General features: G+C 38.7%; 1 protein-coding gene across 1 annotated transcript; it reads right to left on the reverse strand.

Annotated features, from left to right (window-relative positions):
• Positions 1–10,947: 10,947 nt before the first annotated feature.
• Positions 10,948–21,938, reverse strand: LOC114355933 (zinc finger protein 836). Its single transcript, XM_028308984.1, has 14 exons — positions 21,820–21,938; positions 19,737–19,909; positions 19,540–19,614; positions 19,298–19,369; positions 19,044–19,219; positions 18,786–18,873; positions 17,274–17,487; positions 16,322–16,401; positions 14,686–14,901; positions 13,721–13,868; positions 12,768–12,924; positions 11,971–12,105; positions 11,085–11,158; positions 10,948–10,976 (listed from the first exon to the last, which is right to left on the reverse strand). The coding sequence occupies exons 3-14, from the start codon at positions 19,588–19,590 to the stop codon at positions 10,948–10,950; spliced, it is 1,440 nt and encodes a 479-aa protein (XP_028164785.1). The 5' UTR covers positions 19,591–19,614; positions 19,737–19,909; positions 21,820–21,938.
• Positions 21,939–22,359: the final 421 nt, after the last annotated feature.

Genomic DNA, 22,359 nt, shown 5'->3' on the forward strand with positions numbered 1-22,359 from the left:
AAAGACTTTAATATGACTGTCAAAACAGCCTTTTACATGAACATTTTGTAGAAACAATATAACCATTACGCTATTTCCTAAAAAGAAAGAGATGCGGCGTTTTTTTTTTAAATTGTTGTTGGTAGGACTTTTTCTAAGTCCGCCTAGCTAGCTACCACCATCTTACCTAAGTCTGTCGCCATAACAACAATGTTAACAGCATTGTTGTGGTCCGGCAGTTAAAGGTAAGATAGCCAGTTCCTCCGTGGTTGAGGATTCCGGGTGAAGCTCGCTTCCACCTTCGGCCTGATCATCACTTACCATTAGGTGAGATACAGGCCAAAAGCTTCCTCGTTGTGGATAAAAAAAACATCATTTTATCGAGATAGGTACAATCGGCGTCAAATAGTTCGCGACACCATAAGAAGCCAAAAAGTTCGCAACACGTCTTTGTTACAATTGGAAAAGGGTTGTGTCAACTTTTTGGCCACTTCGGGTGTCACGAACAATTTGACGCTGACTGTACTACGCGTTGGTTGCGATTTCAACTCAATATAATAGTTTTGTTTTCTAGATGTAGGTTATTTAGTTGAGTTACTCAAGTATAAACAAAACCAGAGATTGATCGAATAATGGCACAAATTAAGATAATAACAAAAAATAATTCATCACTTCAATGTTTTCTGCAACCGTCAAGTGGGATGGAAACCGGTCACGAATGTATTTAACTACGATAAATTATTAAGATTAAGTAACGTTGATTAATAGCCATTCAGATGAGATGCAATTATACGTATCCATTAGAATGAATGCGTTGGGTATTGTTGTGGTGTGTGAAAATTGTTCAAGATTATTACTATTCCCTTAATGGCTTTACCTTTGATCTCTGATTTGTTAGATTCTAACCTGAATCCGTACTCACATTATAAATTCAGAAATAGCTGTGTGTGTTACTTTTTAACGCTTGTACCACAGAGTGCTGATTTTACCATCATCGGATAACTTTTAACTGAAGAATAAGTTTGGCAAATTAACAGTTTCAGCACGGGAAATATGTCAAAACGACAAGTTTTGACATATTTGACAAGCCCTGAACCGATTTAGATGTAAGGATATGATAGTTTTTACCCTGGTTTTTAGAACGGGGATATGTGCGCGATAAAGACTTTTTGTACATTAAAAACCTAGTAGAGAATAATTATTAAAATATAAAAAAAATCACGGAATGCAAATTGTGAAGGAAATTATTTTCTAGGGCCACGTTCAGATAGCGCTTAACGCGCATTTTCAACTATATTATGTAGAAACGCGTGTTAGCAACGTACTCCCAGAATAAAATACACCTCACCTCGGCGTTTGTCAAACATATTCTAGCAGTCCAAAACTCCAAACTGTACATAGTGGACAAGTTTCGTGATGTTGAAAACGTTAGATTTCACTGAATGGGATTAAAATATAGACCAAAACTAAAAAGCCGGTGAAGTTATTTTAGAAATCCATCAAGAAATAGCTGAGAAATTAATTATTTAAATTANAATACATGTGGGGTCCATGAATCAATACTGTAAGGTTGGGTCTGCTTGGGTCAGCATATCCGGCATCAGAAGACTTAGAAGGCTTTCACTCAGACGCTTAATTCACCTAATGGATAGGATTTTTTTGGATGATAGGGAATAAAAAATGGAGCATAAAGATCCTAATGGGTCGCTGTAGACTACGCTTAGACCTAGCTTAGCTTAGGCCCTACATAAGATAACCCAGACAGCAGCAGCAGCTTTGTATCAGCCTTGGTTACTGGCAGTATATCAAGGGATTCGTGTATAGGATCAGGTGCAAGCAACCGACTCGAGTCTTCCCTTTACCCGACTGGTTGGGGGTGGACCGGAGTCGATAGCAAGATGGAGCCTACATGGACCGGTTTGCCCGTAGCTGCCGAGGCTTGCCTGGAAATGGTGAGATGTAAGTGCAAGAAGTAGTGCAGAAGCTGGTGCTGTCTGAAAAAAACAACTAAAACGGTCACAGCCGTAACCTTTGTACTAAAAATATCTCCCGTAATATGATTGNGTTTCAAATAATTGTAATCCACACTAATTTACGCTTCTAAATAATATATTAGAAACACCCTGTGATTAAATTTAACAAAATTACAAACTAAACATGTATTGTCAAAAGTTACTTGAAAACAATGAAAAAATACTTTTCAAAATAAAACACACGTGTTTGTTGTCACGGCAAAAAACACATGGCCGATATTAATTGATTTTAGTTGTGTATCGCTGAGTGTTGCAATTATAGACATTCAATAAATACTTTACGAAATATGAGGGTGGTACAATTTACCCGGCGGTACAATATACCGAACTCTCCCCTACGTGGGAAAATTACCCGAAATATGGGAAATTAATAATGATTTTAGGACTTTTTAGTCATGTATTACGCATACTATGGAAATAAAATAATTTATCATAATAATTGTGTTTTAATGGGATATATTTTCATGGGCAAATTTGATCCTTCCCAAAAATGTGGAACTGCGAAATTCAAATTTTCTTACATTGATTGCAAGTCAGTGTCAGGTTGTATGTTAAAAAAAATCTATCAGAGATAATAATAATATATTGATGATGCATAAGATTATTCAAAATCCTTTGGTAAAGTTCCATACAACTTGATGTGGTACAATTTAGCCGACTAGGTGATAGTGCTTTTAAAAAATCGGTAAAAAATATAGCTTATAAATACCGAAAAATGTTTCAAATAATTGTAATCCACACTAATTTATGCTTCTAAATAATATATTAGAAACACCCTGTGATTAAATTTAACAAAATTACAAACTAAACATGTATTGTCAAAAGTTACTTGAAAACAATGAAAAAATACTTTTCAAAATAAAACACACGTGTTTGTTGTCACGGCAAAAAACACATGGCCGATATTAATTGATTTTAGTTGTGTATCGCTGAGTGTTGCAATTATAGACATTCAATAAATACTTTACGAAATATGAGGGTGGTACAATTTACCCGGCGGTACAATATACCGAACTCTCCCCTACGTGGGAAAATTACCCGAAATATGGGAAATTAATAATGATTTTAGGACTTTTTAGTCATGTATTACGCATACTATGGAAATAAAATAATTTATCATAATAATTGTGTTTTAATGGGATATATTTTCATGGGCAAATTTGATCCTTCCCAAAAATGTGGAACTGCGAAATTCAAATTTTCTTACATTGATTGCAAGTCAGTGTCAGGTTGTATGTTAAAAAAAATCTATCAGAGATAATAATAATATATTGATGATGCATAAGATTATGATTGATTCCGTGGAGGGTAGTTGAACGGGAAGCATGGTCGATCTGTTTTAATGGTTTCAATTTATTATTTAATGGACTTTAGTGTACAAATTTGGTGTTATTTTGTGTTCTAAAGTGCAGTGAAGTGATAAATTATAAAAAACATTGAAATACTTCGAATTTGAGCGCGCATCGAGTGTCGAGTGGGTTGTCGTATGAACAACCCGCTTTGGACCCGGTGGCGTCTTGAAACCTGCTTTCGGGCATACTTAACTCCACGGAATCCATGAAACATCAATAGAACTGAAACACCCACGTTCTATTGATAACTATGTCAATTTTCACTCGACATTGGCAGAAATAAACCTCCCAGAGAGGTTTGGTTGCCATTAAACAAAAAAAAAAATAAAAAAAAAATATGATTATAATGTACACAAGATTCGTAATTTGTAACAGTGGTGCCAGATTAGGCGAATTATCGCCATTTAGGCTACCTCTGGGGGTCAAATGGCGACCAAAAAATGCAAACGGCTACCGGTAGCCATTTAGGCTACCTAGAAAAAAAGATCGGGCTATTTAGGCTACTTCAGGATTACCTTGGAAAAATAAATTTTCTCGTTGATGATATAAACGAAACGTAATAATAAGCACATCCACCCTAACACTTAATCTGAGACATCCACCGTTCTTTCCATTCGCTCACTCTTTGTTCTTACATGTGAGATAGATCTATTGCGTACACTGACGTACTATAATCTCATGGACTTGGCGTAACTTTAAAATAAACATGCTCAGTACATACATTACGCACACACTTACACGCATTATAAATGTTACCGGCAATTTGTATAATTTAGGAATTCTGTACAATCTCTAGTTAATGTGTAAAATGCCTGGGGCGCGTAGGCAATGTATGAAATGTTATAAATATTATTGTTCTGTACGAGTCAACGCACATTTTTATTACTAAGTAATTTATTGTTAACTTGCATTTTCTTCATGCACTTTGGCCAGCTACGCCTGACCTACATTTGGGACTTTGGTAGTTCTAACATTTTTATAATCAGTGCAATAAAGCATTCGGCAGCTAAAACACGTCTTTCAATAAATCCCATCAGCGGTTGATACGGCGTAGTTGTCTGACATCTTGACATCAGTCTTACTTTGACACCACATCTTACATTGGTCCTTCGAGAGTTTGATCTATCGCGCGAGGAGTTCAAATTCGGGACATTTCGGCGATAGAATACTTTGCTGAACTTTGCGTTACGGGAGTGACTCGTGTACGTGGCTTAGTAAAGTATACCAGTGACACGTGTACTATACAGTGCATTTGACAATTTGACATTTTGAGTGTGCAATCCTTCGGGAGAGGGGTTGAATACATCGTGACAAGCAGGGTAGCTTCGCCATCAGTTGCGAGGCGCATGACATTGACATCAGAGCGGCATACCACGTCTGCAGTCGTCGAGCACGTCGACACCACGGGACGGAGCGTGCAACCAGCTACGGTAATCAGCATCGCCAAGGTATCAGCAGCCGCAGTGACAGCAGCATACACAAGTAAGACTGTTCCATATTATTATTTTTAACTGATCATTGACTACAATGGAGGCTATTATCGCCAAACAACAGGAACTTATTACGTTAATTGAAAAAGTTAACTCAAACTTCAAAAAAGATTCAGGTGACAGAAAGACAGCAGAATATATCGCTAAGAGGTTAGAGGCATTAGATGTACATTGGAAAGATTTCCAAAATAATCACGAGTATCTTATGACAGCTGTAGATCAATCCCACGATTATTACACAAAAGGGGTGTTTAATCGAGTACGGGAATATTATCATAGCACTAGAAACTTAATTGCTAACTTTGAGCCAAAAGTTGGTACTTCTGACACAAAATGTTTCACTTCTGAGCAAACTGAATCTACATCTTTGTTGAAAAAACTTATGAGTCAACAAAGAACAAATTTTAAGGCATTTATAAGGCAAATCAACTATTGTGTACTAGATGAATTAGAGGAAAAGTGGGAGATAGAGGACGAATTGAGAAGTATTCAAGCCCGTTGGGAAACTATTGATAAATTACATTGGCAGATTGACAACTTGTTAGAGGAGGCGGATCATGGTTATGAGGAGGAGTATAATGAAAATGACATTAGGTACAGAACTATAAAGCGACAATTGAATCAAAAGTTGTCGTCTAATGCTCATCTTAAGGAATCCACACCAAAGATGGAGATTCCTACATTTACTGGCAATTATACTCAATGGCCTACTTTTTATGACCTTTTTAAGGAAGCCATACACTTCAATAACACCTTAAGCAAGTCACAGAAAATGCAGCACCTGAAGAGCAAGGTGAAAGGTGAAGCTGAGCGTCTTATTCAGCATCTGCATATTTCGGCTGACAATTATGACACAGCTTGGGACATTCTTTGCCTACGCTATAACAATAAACAATTGCTTTTCACTAAACAGATCGAGGTATTCCTAAATCAGCCATCGATTCAAAAGCAAACTTCATATGAGATCAGGAAGTTGCATGACATCAGCAAAGAGTGCTTTCATGCCATTGACAACCTTGGGATTGACACGTACACTTGGGGTCCACTTCTTGCTCACCTGCTATGCAAGAAGCTAGATAGTGATACCTATCGAGACTACCAAGAGTCGAGGAAAAAACCGAGAGAATTAGCAGACTTAGGCGAACTAATGACGTTTTTAGAAACTAAATTTACAGCTTTAGAACCTATAGCTAAACCACAACAACAGAATATGACTAACAAAAATGACAAAACTGACTATAATAAATTAAATAAGTCCTTTTCTAACTCTAAAAAACCTACATTTACAAGGGCATATCATACTAATTTCAAATCATTTAAATGTCCTTTATGTAATTTTGATCATGCGCTATACAATTGCAAAAAATTTATTAGTATGACACCGGATGCAAAACTTGACATTGTTGCGAAATATAACGTATGCAATAACTGCTTATTTAAACACGAATTAGGTATTTGTAAATCAGTGAATCGGTGCAGAAATTGCAACGCTGCACATAACACACTGCTGCACGATGCTATTTGTAACACTAATAAGCCATCGACCTCAACAAATAATATTTCATCATCTCGCCCTACAGGGCAACCACAAAAGAATGCAAATCATGTTGACAGTGAGAGTGATGAAATGTTATTAACAACAGTACAGATAGGGGTGAAGGCTTATGACGGTTCCTATATGACATTAAATGCTCTGTTAGACCAAGGGTCACAAATTACCTTGATCACGGAGAATGCAGTACAACGTTTAGGCTTACGCCGTCAACAAATCAACGCATCCATTTGTGGAGTAGGTATTGCGGCTAAAAAAGGCAGAGGGAAAGTGACATTGGATTGTAAATCTATTTATGACAATTATGAGTTCGTTACAGAGGCCCTCATTATGTCTAAGGTCGTCAATAACTTGCCAAATACATCATTATCGAACATAGAATATTCTTATTTACAAAATATTCAATTAGCCGATCCAAAGTATCACATTTCAAAGCCAATAGACATTTTACTTGACGTCAAAGTTTACTCGGAAATAATCATGAGTGGATTGTTACGAGGTAAACCAAATGAACCTATCGCCCAGCAAACCAAGTTGGGATGGATATTGTCTGGAAACGTATCTTCTACGTTCAATTGTCATGTTGTAACTAATAACGTTGAAGATATGTCCAGATTTTGGGAGATAGAGGAAGTGACAGATAACGTAAGTGGGTTGACAGAACGAGAACAGTGGTGTGAGGACTTTTATGTATCCACCACAAGGAGATTACAGAACGGGCAGTACGAAGTACGGCTGCCTATGACAGATAAGTTTGACGAACGTCTTGGTGCTTCCAAACCAAAAGCCATGGCACAGTTCAGGCAATTGGAGTCCAGACTGTTAAAAAATGAACATTTGAATGACAATTATAAACTGTTTATGCAGGAATATGTGTCTTTGGGGCACATGAAACAATGCATAAATAAAACAGAGCCAAGTTGTTTTTTACCACATCATGACATTCATAAACAAGAATCCACAACGACAAAGTTACGTGTGGTATTCAATGCGTCAGCTAAAACTCAATCAGGATACAGTTTAAATGACCTGATGGAGTGCGGACCTAAATTACATAATGACATTCAGAGCCTGCTTTTAAACTGGAGAACATTCAGATTCGTTTATTCAGCAGACTGTGAAAAGATGTACCGCATGATACTGGTCCATGAAAGTGATCAACATCTTCAAAAGATCGTATGGAGAGATCACCAACAGGATCCCATTAAAGAGTATCAGCTATGTACTTTGACATATGGGACTAAGTCAGCCCCATTCTTAGCATTACGAACTATGAAACAGCTTGCAAATGACGAAGCCGAGAGGTACCCGTTAGCATCACAAGTTTTATTGAACAACGTGTATGTAGACGATCTTTTGGCAGGTCATAACCAACTTGACATAGCAAAGCAAACACAGTTGCAATTGATTGACATGTTACAAGGTGCTGGAATCAACTTACGAAAGTGGTCCAGCAACTCATCAGAGCTACTAGAGCACCTATCTGATGAACAACTAAACCCAAGTGTGGTAAACTTTAAACATGCAGAGTCTACAACAACATTAGGGCTTAGATGGGAACCGACTACGGACTCATTTAAGTTCCGAAGTAAACTTGATTATGACATTGACATGAATGTGACAAAGTACACAAAACGCATGATGCTATCCGATATCTCCAAACTATTTGACCCTTTGGGATGGTTGTCGCCAATCACTATCAAGGCGAAATTACTGTTTCAAGGTGCATGGTCGTCGGGGATTGGTTGGGATGACGTCATAGCGGATGACATACAAATCGAGTGGGGAAAATTGAGAGATGACTTAAAAAACATTGACAAGTTCGAAATACCTAGATGGATTGGAAATACGGAAAGGCCTATTCAATTACATGGGTTTTCGGACGCATCAGAAAAGGCTTTAGCATGTTCAGTATATGTTAAGTCTATAGATGACAATGGTCAAGTGATCATTAGGTTACTTGCCGCCAAAACAAAACTTGCACCAATCAAAAAGCCAGTTAGCTTACCACGTCTAGAACTCTGTGCATCCGTATTGTTGACAAAATTAGTACAGAAAATTATGACATCAATACCTACAAATATTCAATTACAAATATACGGATACACAGACAGCATGGTGGTTATTGGGTGGTTGCAAGGTGACATTACGCGTTGGAAGACGTTTGTTGCCAATCGCGTAAAGCAAATAACTGACGTCATGCCAGCATCTTGCTGGAGACACACAAAGTCCGAGGATAATGCGGCGGACTGTGCCACGAGAGGAATAGCACCTTCCCAGCTTACCAACAACTCATTGTGGTGGGAAGGCCCTGCATGGCTTAAAAATGACATCATGCCGGAGATGAAAATATGTGAAACTCCGAAAATTGACATGAAACGTAAGCAAGCGCAGCATTTCAGCGAGGACATCTTACGACTCAAGGCCAAACAAAACCTTAAGCCAAAGAGTTCTATATTGACATTAAACCCATTTCTGGATGACAATGACATTTTGAGAGTTGGGGGAAGACTACAACAGTCAAAGTTATCATATGACAATAAGCATCCTATACTTATGCCCCATGACTCACACTTGACGCGTCTCATCATCAGCGAAGCCCACAAGGCCACGCTGCATGGTGGTGCATCGCTAACATTAGCCCACTGTCGTAACATGTACTGGATTGTAAGTGGCACCAGAGCGGTAAAAAAGCAAATAAGACAATGCACGAAGTGTCAGCGGTTTAACACACAAGGGCAGCATCAGCTGATGGCCGATCTACCCAAGCCGAGAGTGACACCGTCTAAGCCTTTTACCCACACAGGCGTCGATTTTACAGGCTTTGTCGATGTAAAAGCAAATAAAGGGAGGGGTGTAAAAACACTCAAGGGCTACATAGCCGTCTTTGTTTGCTTTTCCACGAAAGCTGTACATTTAGAGCTCGTCGCTGACTTAAGTTCTGCATCATTCCTTGCAGCATTCAAGCGAATGTGTGCCCGTCGCGGAGTACCTAAACATATGTATTCTGACAANTTGAAGCCGTAAGAAACACGGAAAAACATCTGTTCAAAATGTTGAAAAACCAAACTTCGATACTGGAAGCTGAAAACAATATTTTGAAACGAAATGAAGTCGTCATGAATCAACATTTTTCATACATCAATCAGCTTTTGAAGAATCTGTCCCAAGAAGTGAATGACGTCAAATTAGCTAATGCACATCATCTCAAAATGTTCTACACTATAACTACAGCTTTATCTACTGATGTCATCATTTCCAACCTGAGACGTATTCAAGAAACACTTATTGACACCATAACAAACATCTACCATGGGCAACTTGACATACATCTGATATCACCGAGTCAACTGCAGAATCAGCTGAACATCATATCAGGCCAATTACAAGGGGAATTGGTTATACCTACTGANATAGAGGAAGTGACAGATAACGTAAGTGGGTTGACAGAACGAGAACAGTGGTGTGAGGACTTTTATGTATCCACCACAAGGAGATTACAGAACGGGCAGTACGAAGTACGGCTGCCTATGACAGATAAGTTTGACGAACGTCTTGGTGCTTCCAAACCAAAAGCCATGGCACAGTTCAGGCAATTGGAGTCCAGACTGTTAAAAAATGAACATTTGAATGACAATTATAAACTGTTTATGCAGGAATATGTGTCTTTGGGGCACATGAAACAATGCATAAATAAAACAGAGCCAAGTTGTTTTTTACCACATCATGACATTCATAAACAAGAATCCACAACGACAAAGTTACGTGTGGTATTCAATGCGTCAGCTAAAACTCAATCAGGATACAGTTTAAATGACCTGATGGAGTGCGGACCTAAATTACATAATGACATTCAGAGCCTGCTTTTAAACTGGAGAACATTCAGATTCGTTTATTCAGCAGACTGTGAAAAGATGTACCGCATGATACTGGTCCATGAAAGTGATCAACATCTTCAAAAGATCGTATGGAGAGATCACCAACAGGATCCCATTAAAGAGTATCAGCTATGTACTTTGACATATGGGACTAAGTCAGCCCCATTCTTAGCATTACGAACTATGAAACAGCTTGCAAATGACGAAGCCGAGAGGTACCCGTTAGCATCACAAGTTTTATTGAACANCTACAAGCCCGGACACACTGTATATATAAAAGGAAGTCGTGTTAGTTACTCCACTTATAACTCAAGAACGGCTGAACCGATTTAGCTGAAAATTGTCAGGGAGGTAGTTTAGAGCCAGGAGAAGGACATAGGATACTTTTTATCCCGTTCGAAATTAAAAAAAAAAGTCTGCTTATTTATTGCCATTAAGGCGGAACAAAGTTCGCCGGGTCAGCTAGTGTTTTATAAAAAGCATTGGCTTTAGCAAATTATACCATCTGATTGGCGATAAAAAGTAAATCAGTATAATATAGGTTCAAAACAAAATTAATAGTTATAGTCACGTTAGGATTATATTGGTGATCTAAAGCCTAGTTCAGACACGGCGGAATCTGCGCGGTTGCTGGACAGTTTGCATCGAGCCATAACCGCACGGTTACCGCCTCAGTGCCTCGCCAATAAAAACTACCAACAAACCGCGTGTGTATGAACAAGGCTTAAGATCTCTATGAAGCAGAATGTTTCGAAGAGGTTGTATTAAAATATTTCCGTCAAATAAATTATAATACTTACCACATTCTCTACATGGGAATTGTCTTGAACTACTTGAAGACACGTTATTTCGACCTCGAGACTGCTTTTTTAATCTGTAACAATGTTTCTTGGATTAGCAGTTTTCAAATCAATCATCATAATCATCTTGTTAGATTTCGACGAAAGATAGATTTTAAAACATCAACGGCTACGGCAGGCCTCCGTCACTCGCGCGCATGAAGGAGCAATAGCGATCACTGCGTGTGCATAGATCGCCACCAGGCATACAACTAGGCAACGTATTCGTGCAGGAGGATACAAGGAAGAGGGGCAGCCACATTAGGTAACACAGAGTCATTCAGGAGAGTGCCAGGGAGAGGTGCAGCAACCGCAGTTAAGGAACGGCTGGGACGAACAAGGATAAGCGAATCCAACTTGTGAGCCTTGACAGGGATACGCTGGTTAAGGCGACCCTTTACAAGGCTTGGGAGCCTACGGGTGACGAGCTATTGGACGTGGAGACGGTCATTAAATATACACATATTTTCTACTTTGTCGAACATTTGCACGAGAACGGTTTGTCCAAAACATATGAATTTGGTCTTATTTAATGCAGGATTAAATGCCCTTCAATCGTCAGGAAGACCACTTTTCGATAGGGTAAGTCCTTTACGCGGTATAACCGGAAAACCTAAAAAGCGCCCCTTTCGGGGGCCCCCACCACTTAAGCACAACTCCGTCGAAGTCGAAAACCTAGGAGAGTCTTAATGGGCAACCAATGAAGCCATTAAAGCAATAAAATCTTTTGTAGTTTAAAATCTAGTAGATTTAAAATCTAATTCTACTGGACTATTAGTAATCTGTGGTTGGGGGTTATTTTTAGTACAATATTTTTTCTTGACGTCAATGAGCAGCTGAATCTGACCTGGGAGTGGTGTGGTGGCGCTCGGCGTGGCCTTCCGCGTGCGCCAGGAGTTGCAGCGCGTCAGTACAGCTCTCGCCACACACGTCGCACGTGTGCTCGCCCCACGCGCTGCTCGTGCTATCGTGGCGTTTGTAGCTACACAAATGATAATGTTTAGATATTTTGGAAAATTTAAACAATTTCCGATCTGAATCCGTGTGAAAATACGAATCTAGGAAACTACTACAGAAATTGAACGAAGGAAATTTGCTCTAGCGCGTAAAATGCAACATACAAGCTCTAGAACTACTCCGGACCGAGTGCCAGCGCTAAACCTTGCGGATTTTCGCCCCGGTCTTCCATCGCGGGTATATGTGTACGCCTATTTATTGGACACCCGCAACATTAGCTTGCCTATCTTGGCGTCACGCGTGCGCGCGCTTGCGCGAGTTTTAAAGCAGGCCCTTCTTAGGATTGGATTCTGAACGTGTAATGCGAAACCGCTCTAAGCAATCAAAAGACGTTTTCAACATCGACTTAGGCTGATTGCTTGATTTGCGCCATCTAACTTTAACTTTATCAATCGTCAAAAATCTGTCAAACTCCATACAAAAACAGCGGTCATTATTAAAGTTACTGTGAAAGTAAGTTGGTGTAACTCAGCCTTATGCCCGTTTTCTTTGCAAACAAATTTCCTGTTATGTGTTACCATAGGGGTCACTTAAAAATTAGGGATTGATGGTGAAAACTGGTATTAGACTTTTAGATCCGTATCACCCACAATATCACTTCTCCGCCTGCTTTAAACTGTTTCTTACCTGTGCGCGGCGGCCACGTGGCGGCGCAGCAGGTCGGCGCGCTGGAAGGCCACGCCGCAGTCCTGGCAGAACAGCTCGGGCCCGCGCACCGCCTCGTACACGCGCTCGGCGCTGCCGCTGTGCGCCGCCGGCGACAGCTTGAAGTCCATGTCGTCATCTGGACGGGGATTTATTTATTTAATATAAGAAATAGACACTGAATTCAAGTTCTGCAGAAAGCATCAAAGGGACCTATCTTGTGAGCAATTAGCCTGCCAATAATATTTTTCACAAAATCGATTTTTCCTTGTCGCAACAAGATCGGTGTGATAAAATTGCAGAAACAGATGTATGTTGTATTGAATCAAGCATTATGTCACGTTCATATTTCCAAAGATCACACAAGATATGATGGGCAGACTGTTTATAACTGACTTCAACCGGGCTAGGTTGCGCGCCGTGATGTTTTTGTCGACATCAAAATATATGGGCAAAATTGATAAAATGGCGTGATAACCATAGGTCTCGTTCGTTCGTTCGTTTCAGAACGAAAGACGTCCACTGCTGGACAAAGCCCTCCCCCAAGGATTTCCACAAAGACCGGTCCTGCGCCGCTAGCATCCAGGCACCTCCCGCGACCTTCACCAGATCGTCGGTCCACCTAGTGGGAGTAAACCATAGGTCTACAACAGTGGAACAGTCACAAAAAGGAGACTAAGAACTATTTCTCCGTGAAGTTCGTTGCCTCGTTAGAGTGGGGACTGATGGCGTGATAACCATAGGCCTACAAATACAACAGTGGAACAGTCACAAAAAGGAGACGGGAACTATTTTTTCGTGAAGTTCATCGCCTAGCTAGAATGGAGACTGGACACGTACCCTCGGCTTACAACAGTGGAACAGTCAGAAAAAGGAGACATAACTATTTTTTCGTGAAGTTCATCGCCTAGCTAGAATGGAGACTGGACACGTACCCTCGTCGTCCACCTGGTAGGGCGCGGCGTGGCTGGGCCGCGGCGGCAGGTGCGGGTGACGCGCGGCCGCGTGTGTGGCCAGCGCCTCGCGCGACCAGCACAGCTCGCCGCACTCGCCGCACTCCACCGGCGAGTCGCCTCCGTGCACCTGTTATATCATACATAAGGGATATAATGACAAAAAATGCGTACAAAAACCTTCTCCAGAATGTAACAAATACGTTTCTGGAAGCCACTACAAAATCGATTCACCCAAACGCGGGATAATCGCGTACAAATTCAGGCGCGGTTTCCACCAAGGAGGAGCAGAGCTGAGAAGAAAAGAGATGTGCTGGGCGAATTACTTTTCTGTAGAATTTGACAGCGGCAGCGGCGGTGGCTGCGGATCGGAGTGGACATTTGGAAATAATCTGATTGGCTATTCAAAACACTTAAATTCTCCGCTCCGCCTTGGTGGAAACTGGGTCATACAGGTCAAACTGAGAGCGATCCGCGATATTTTACGGCACGAAGGCAAAACGTCTTTAATTCCTGTATTACTTTAAAGAAAGACTCGCTGATTCTTAAAAAAGTAACATTTTGAGAACAATATTGAACAAGCTTATACTTAGGGCTGATTTTTCAATCTACGGATAAATAACTGACGAATAGGGCTGGGTTGCACCATCTTATTTTACTACAAACGTCAAAAATCTGTCAAACTCCATTGAAAAACACCAGTTATCGTTACAGTTACGGTCAGAGTTAGGAGGTGAAACTCAGCCTAAGTTTGGCATATTGACAGTTAATGGCAACAATAAGTTAATTCTTTAGTCAAAAGGTATCTGACGATTGAAAAATCAGCCCTAATCCGCATCATCAAGCACATACCGCATTGGTGGGACAGGAAAGGGTGCATTTAAATCACACTACATAATATTTTTATCACCGAAAAACCCTTTACCGGGTTAGTACTCAGTACTCACCCTCGCATGCGACTGCAGAGCCTTCTCCCTAGCGAAGCCGATGCCACACTGGCGGCAGACGAAAGGTCGCGCGGGGTCGGCGGGCGGCGGCGGCGGCGAGGGCGGCGACGGCGGCGTGGGCGGCGACGGCGGTGTCGGCGGCGGCTTGGGCGGCGTGCGCGCGCGCCGTGACCACTGCTGCGTCCTAGCCGATGTCATGTTCTCCCACAGGCCGTTCTGTTTGATTGTATTTATTATTTTAACTAGCTATCCGGACAGACGTCCTGTATAATAGTGACTGAGATTCTTGCGCTGCTTCTTCTCAGCACTGGCCCATTTATTGTCCCGAAGCAGTGGTAGGGTTAATATTGGGACGTGTAAAAGCGCTTTTTTAAAACCTATTTGCAAAAATAAATGAATTTTATGAATTTTTAATTTTATGAAAAGTTAATCTATATGTTACGGTCAAAGTGATAAATGTGAAAATTATAAATAATCGCCGGTTATTATGAATAATTACCGCATGATTTGGTAAATGTGATTAATATGAGGTCATTTATGTGTGTATAAAACTAAATAGGCGGCTTAGGGGTGGCCCAAGGGCCACCCCCGCCGCACCTTAACCTATTTTTCACTTTAAATGAAAACATTATGTTATAGGCGTCATGAAAAAGTAATATTACGCAAGAAACATTCCAAACTCATTATGCCAAATTATATTAATATATGATATCAAAACGTTCAAAAGTTTGGCTGTACACGAGCACGTACACAAGATGTTGTTCTCTTTTATGAAATTTGTTAGTAGTAAGGTTGAATTATTAAATAATCACTGTTAAATGTGATTAATTTATCACTTTTACCGCGACTGTCGATAATTATTCATAATAACCGGATATTATTAATAATTTTCAATTTATCACATTAACCGTAACATATATACTAATATTATAAAGCTGACTTTTTTTGTTTGTTTGTTTACTTGAACGCGCTAATCTCCGGAACTACTGGTCCGATTTGAAAAATTCTTTCAGTGTTAGATAGCCCATTTATCGAGGAAGGCTATAGGGTATACAACATCACGCTACGATCAATAGGAGCAGAGCAACAATGAAAAATGTTGCGAAAACGGGTTTTCACGCGTACGAAGTCGCGGGCACAGCTAGTATGGTCATATTAATCACACTTATGTGCTTAATTTTTTTACTGAAACTTCTCGTGACAATAACAACCACAACAAAAAAAGAAACAGAGAAACCAATTCAGGCTATCACGCCGATGCCGTGACCAAGGTAAATAGGGAATAGATTTCAATTTTTCAAGCATAATAATTTAACCGAAACAGCTCACAGAATTTTTAATTTAAGTAGCAGTGGACGACACAGCTCGTACAAACTAATAGTTGTTTGAGAAAAATAGTTCTCGAGTGGCGATTACGGACGGGAAATGTAGGCCACTCGCTAGACTAACGCTTTAATGTACGTCGCGGGAAGCACCTGGATCGAGCGGGCAGTGCTGTTGTGGAAATCCTTAGGGAAAGCCTTTGTCCAGCAGTGGACTTCCCTTGGTTGTAAAGAACAATATTTAACTATGTGATAACTAAATCGATTATAAAACCTGTGAAAAAAGATAACAGCGCAAATAATAATAGCTCTACCTCTACTGGTTCTGGATTCTTTTTCCGTCGTCCTTTTTTCTTCTTTGGTTTAGTAGTAACTTGAGTATCTATAATGTCATCTGTAAACAAGAATTCTATTGTTCATTCCAATATTAATTAGCCTAGATCTAACAAAAAAAGCATGACATGATTACAAAATAATCATTTTCGATATGGTTTACAGTTTGTACATTGGATTATGTGTAGGAAAGTAATGGAATAGTTATTGATATTGCCAACTATAATCCTATATTTTTTTTACATTAGCTACCACAAAAAGCAGAATTCATTTGACAAAACAGAAACAATAAATTAAAATAAATTTATGAACAGGAATTAAGTAATTAACTTTATCAGTAGGCTATGCAGTGCTACCAAATTATTTTCAAGGTAGTTGTCATCACCAACTAATTGACATATTAGTTTTTATGAGCATTTCAATCCTATAANACCTATAAATGTTATATGGCAAAAAGAACCTGAATGACATTGCGATTTAATTATTTTAATCTAAATTGTTATGTTATACATAAAAAAAGAAAAGAAAATAAACTGATTTTGTAGCAAATTAAAAATTAAGGCTGAGTTGCACCACCTTATTTTAACCGTGGCAATAACCGGTGCTTTTTGTATGGAGTTTGACGGATTTTTGACGTTTGTCAAAGTTAAAGTAAGATGGTGCAATTCAGCCTAAGATTTTAAGTTGTGTTTTGGAATTATTGATTCATGGTATCAAGTACCCAAATATAATTTTTATTTAATTTCTTCAAATTACAAGTTTAAGCTAACTTCAAGGTCACACACAGTTAAGTGCCACATACTGAAACTCCAGATCTATCTACTGTACAATAATTAAGTGCAAGAAGTTTAAATAAATAAATAAAAAATATCACACCTGTAATATTATTCATATCGCATCAGCGGGACAGTCCATTAAAAATTGCACACTCACCATAGTCCATGACATCCTGGTTGTCCGGCACAAACGCGTGAACCTTCAAGTGGTTGATGAGGTCACACTTGCGTACGTATCGCACGCCGCACAAGTTGCACGCGTGCGGCCTGTCGTTCTGGTGGGCCACCATGTGGTTCATCAGCGCCGCCTTCTTGCGGAACCGCCGCGAGCAGAAGTCGCACGGCCATGGACGCATCGCTGTGTACTCGTCCTGTGTTATAAGCAGCGTTAGTAACTCGTGGTATTTGTATTATCATCATTAACCTTTAACTATGGACGTCGGGTCTCAGAGGCCCACCCCCCTTTTCGATTTCTCGGTTTAAATACCTTCCCGACACGTGCTGCTCTCGACCATCTCAGTAGCTTCAGTTTTAACTGTGTTAGGACCGAGGAGGCATAAAATCGCGTCTTCCGGCACTTATTACGTGAGTAATAACCATCCAAAATTTTATCGGGGTCTGGGAGACCCGATGACTATAATTTCCATACAAACATACTTGTATGGATGTGACTTGTCAACTATAATTTTTTTATAGTATATCATTATAATATGTTGTAAATTGTTTTAGTTTAAGAATATATAATGGTAGAAAGTATCTGAGTATATCAGCTATATTATTAGCCCAACTATCTAAGTAACATTCCAGAAGTAAGGTTTTACTTGTAGACGATCCTTCTTTTGAGTTTAGATGTCTTAGAAGGTACCATTGCTGCCGATTCCGATTCTGAATGGTGTATATTTTGCCTATCAAAGCTCTCAAAGAAAGATGACACATGCCTGTAGAGATAATTTGTCTTTAGTGTTCTAGGCCACTGTTTATAATTTTTGTAAGTTTAACCCTTGTCAAAATTTTTATTTTATGTCTTTCAGAAATTCTGTTTATGTTTTTATGTTACANCGGGGATAATTCAAAAGTCGAAAAATAAGGACCACCCTAATCAGCGGGTCTAGACAAAGTGCACATTATAATCGCAAACCAGTCGAAAAGTGGTCGAAAGGCCTTTTTTTGTATGGAGTTTTGACGAATTCAATTATTGACTCGATCAAAAAGTGCGAATTGTCTAGGGGGGCAGGTCAATTAGTGTCCATCCTCCACTACAGCACGACCCTCTCTTATATTTCCAAAGCACTGGTGGCATTATTAAAAAAAATATCCTTTACCAGATGCAAATTTATAAAATGGCTTGCACTACCCATATGGATCAGGGAAGACTCATGTTCACATAATGGAATCACATAATCTCATGAATGAAAAAAGTATTTTATGAATAGATTGTTTTTTTTTTTTTCATATTGTGCAGGGTTTCTACTTATTCTAGTGTTTAAGTACCCTAACATTGTGAATGCCTGTAATTCAGGCCATATGCACATCACATGTTAGTTTAGTTAAAATGATTTTGAACAATGTGATTATGTGACTGTGCATCATAATCAGGCATTATCATGTTATTTACTGTAATATATTATTAGTAATAACGATCTATTAGAAAACATCCAAAAAGTATTACCTGGTCAGTAGGGAGTGGAACGTCAACATCATTTTCTTCTTTGGCGTCTGAAACTGGATTAGTTAAATGATCCAAAGGAACTTCCACTCTGAAAAAACATAAAAGGTCACTACTAAACATTATGGTTAAGAAACAAACTGACCCTGATTATTTTTGGTGATTTCACTGCAGATACATCCAGCCACAATAATATACCAGTGATAACAGTAAAAACACAGTCTGACTGTATTTTGTTACAAAGATCTGTTAGGAACCTACCTCTCTTGCCCACCAGGTATGACCCAGTCATCAGTGATGACTTCTTCCGTTACACACTCTACATTTGGATCGTCAGCCAGTTCCGCTGTCTCTGTGTAGTTCACTACATCTTGAGATAAATACATCAAGTTCTCTGCAGCCATCTGATCATTTTCTTCTATTATGTCTCCTGGACCCTGTGATAATCAAAAGTTTTAATAGTTATAATTTTTTTCAATTACAAAGTAAACCATTTATAATAAAAAAACATTTACCGCATTTGAATATGATGTGTCATGGCTTGTGAGGCCGCATATCACTTCTTCTTCGACTTCAACAATGCCATGCTATAATTAAAAACAAAACATAATTATACATATTGTTTACAATCTTCTCTTATCACACCAGGTAAGTGAGATAATAAATTAAAGATAATTAATAGAAAAGCTAGTATGAAATACAATGTTTCTAGCTTGAGCTGTAGTAATAAAATTAATTGTAAGATAAATATAATTACCTTAACTTCAACCTCCTCCCAATGGAGGTTGAATTCTTCTCCCTCCATCATTTTATTTCATATTATCATCCATTACTGTAAAGAGATAACATGCTGAAAAATGATACATAATTTCAGACTTCTCATACCATTTATGCACTCAGAAAGTAATTGATAATAAACAAAAATCTGAAATATTGTTGTAGATGTAAACTAACTTATTTAATGGCAAGTACAGTCAAGTCCATCATAATAAATTTTAGCATTGGCTTTGTATAAATCAGTACACTTTGAAAATTAGCATCCTTTGTCTAAAATACCACTATTTGCACAGTATTTGCTGCAATAAATCAATACCATGGCTCACACTTCTGTCATTGATTACAGTTACCTGTAACATATACCACAACCAAAACATCAACATAACCTTATCACATGTCTTAAAAAATTACTTGCAAATACACCTGAGTGTTATATTACAAAGCGAAATTAAACGTGGCTGAAATCTTCAGGCCAATCGAAGATAGTCTAATAATACAAAGATGAAAGGCACATCAAAAATGGTGTCAAGACAAAAAGCTTAGGTTATCACTTATCCCTGTCAAATGAAAAGGTTAAGGTAAACAAGAACTCTCAACCAAAATTACTAAATCTAGTAATGGTGTATGGTATTTTTATTAGAATCGNCAATTAAACACTGAAAAACGTCTATGTTTTTTAAATTTGCCAAAAAATAATTAAATAATGATTAAAAATTGATTAATTTACTACTAAATCCTTTATTAATAGTTATTAGATATATATCAACTCTTTGATAAATTCAAATTGGTTCAGATATGAAATTATGAAGAATTTTAGATAGGGGTCTGTGAGACCCGACGTCCATGGGAGTGTGATTATTTTTTCACGACTATAGTTAAAGGTTAACAGGTCCACTGCAGGAGCATGACCCTCTCATTCTCAATGACACTTCCATCAGTTCATTTAGTGCCTTCCACTGCAGGAGAATGTTAGTTTCAAAGGACACTGCTGGTATAAGTATCATCATTTAATCATTTTTTCAACACTGCACTCTCTAATTTCATCATCAACAGCCCTTTACAGTCCACTGCTGGACTATGAGCCTCCTCCACTATAGTGGAGGGTTTTGCCATAATCTCCACGCTTGGCAGGCGGGTTGGAGATCGCAGTTTAAAAGATTGATGTTTNGCAAAGAGCTCAGTATAAACACTACCCTCAAAAGGGCAGAACACTGATTTTCAGCTTTTGCTAGAGAACGCATGAAGCGTACAGGTACGGAATGAACCCGCTCGCTATATAAAATATTATGATGAGACAAATAATCTTATGGTATAGTGTGCTTACTTTCTGTGAAAGTGTCCTTTCACAGAAAGAAGCAGTGGAAAGGGGGAGCGAGAGGCCTCAGCCGGCACTCCGGTTATCCGCCGCCGACACCCTGGGCGCAAGAGGACAGCTTATATGGTCTCCAACTGTCTCTTCCTAACAGGCCTCGGTCGCTAGACATGGAGGTGTCTGGTGGCGGCTAAGTACGAATGCTAAAGGCAACAGCCAATGGCGATGTCCCGCGTTCCCTCATATCACTCATATGGATCATGGCAGAAACAGTCAGGTTTTTAGTGGGTGTAGGGGCTACCCACCTTCTGGTAGGAAGAACCCCACATATGACATAACCCACTAGCTGCCCCCGCAGCTGGTGGGTATGAAATGTTTAGCATTTTCCGGATAAAAAAAGAATAGTAAACAGGAAAAGTTTGTTTTGAATGGAACCGATTTGAAAAAATCTCTACCCATTAAAATTAAAAAAAATTCTGCTGAACATAGGCTGTATAAAATATTCTCAAAATAGTAAAAAACCTTTGATAATTTACTATTTGATAAAGAATTTCCGTATTTATTATTGATTAGGACTAATATATACCATTATTTATAATTATAGAGTCGGTGTTGGAAGATTTGAAGATTACATAGTTTCCTTGAGCTGTCACTTGACAGCCTGGCACACTTTTACGATGGTGGATCAAAGTATTTTGGTTTGACTATAGAGCGTGAGAACACGCACACAGTCTTAATTATTTTAGTGTGAATAAAACTAGCATCGAAATTACCTAAACTTGACATGCCACGCTAGACGTAAACGCTCTTAACGATTTTTACAATTAGCGCTACAACATACTATATCTATACGTTTACATGACGCAATCATACAACTTATCAGTAGTTCATGATGGATGAAAACAAAAATATAACCAAAGTGTTACAAAAATCTTAGCAAGTACTGACCGTATAACAATACAATGTGATCGCATTACTTCGTTTTAACTAAATAATCACGCACAAATAGAAATTATTTAATTGTTTGGTTATCGCACAAATGGCTAACTTCCATTTTCCAACCAAAATCCATAGACTAAATAGAAGACTTTTTCATTCAATCGAAGAATAGACTGACCCAAAGATAATGTAAAATAGATAATCACATCCCCCAAACGCCAGGGTTTTATGGTGATTTTTATACGCATCGTCGTATCATCAGTAAAAAACAATTAAAATATTTTTTCGTGAATTTATGAAAATATCAAATTAGCCCGTAATCCTGAATCCTGATACATAAAGTTAGCCTAATAATTTAACACAGGTTACACAGGTACGACTGTACTCAGTGTTGCACTATCAAATGCAATTGACGCTTTTTTTTTTTTTTTTTTTTTTTTTNTAATACAATACGTACACCATAAAGATAAATACTTTCAAAATAATGGATTTGAAAAAATTCTACATTGTACATCAAAAAAACAATAATTCTTTGAAGGTTATGAGGGC

Source organism: Ostrinia furnacalis, unplaced genomic scaffold (genome assembly GCF_004193835.3).
Source record: "Ostrinia furnacalis isolate ACB-3 unplaced genomic scaffold, ASM419383v2 OfSCF2576, whole genome shotgun sequence".
NCBI classification, from domain to species: Eukaryota; Metazoa; Arthropoda; class Insecta; order Lepidoptera; family Crambidae; genus Ostrinia; species Ostrinia furnacalis.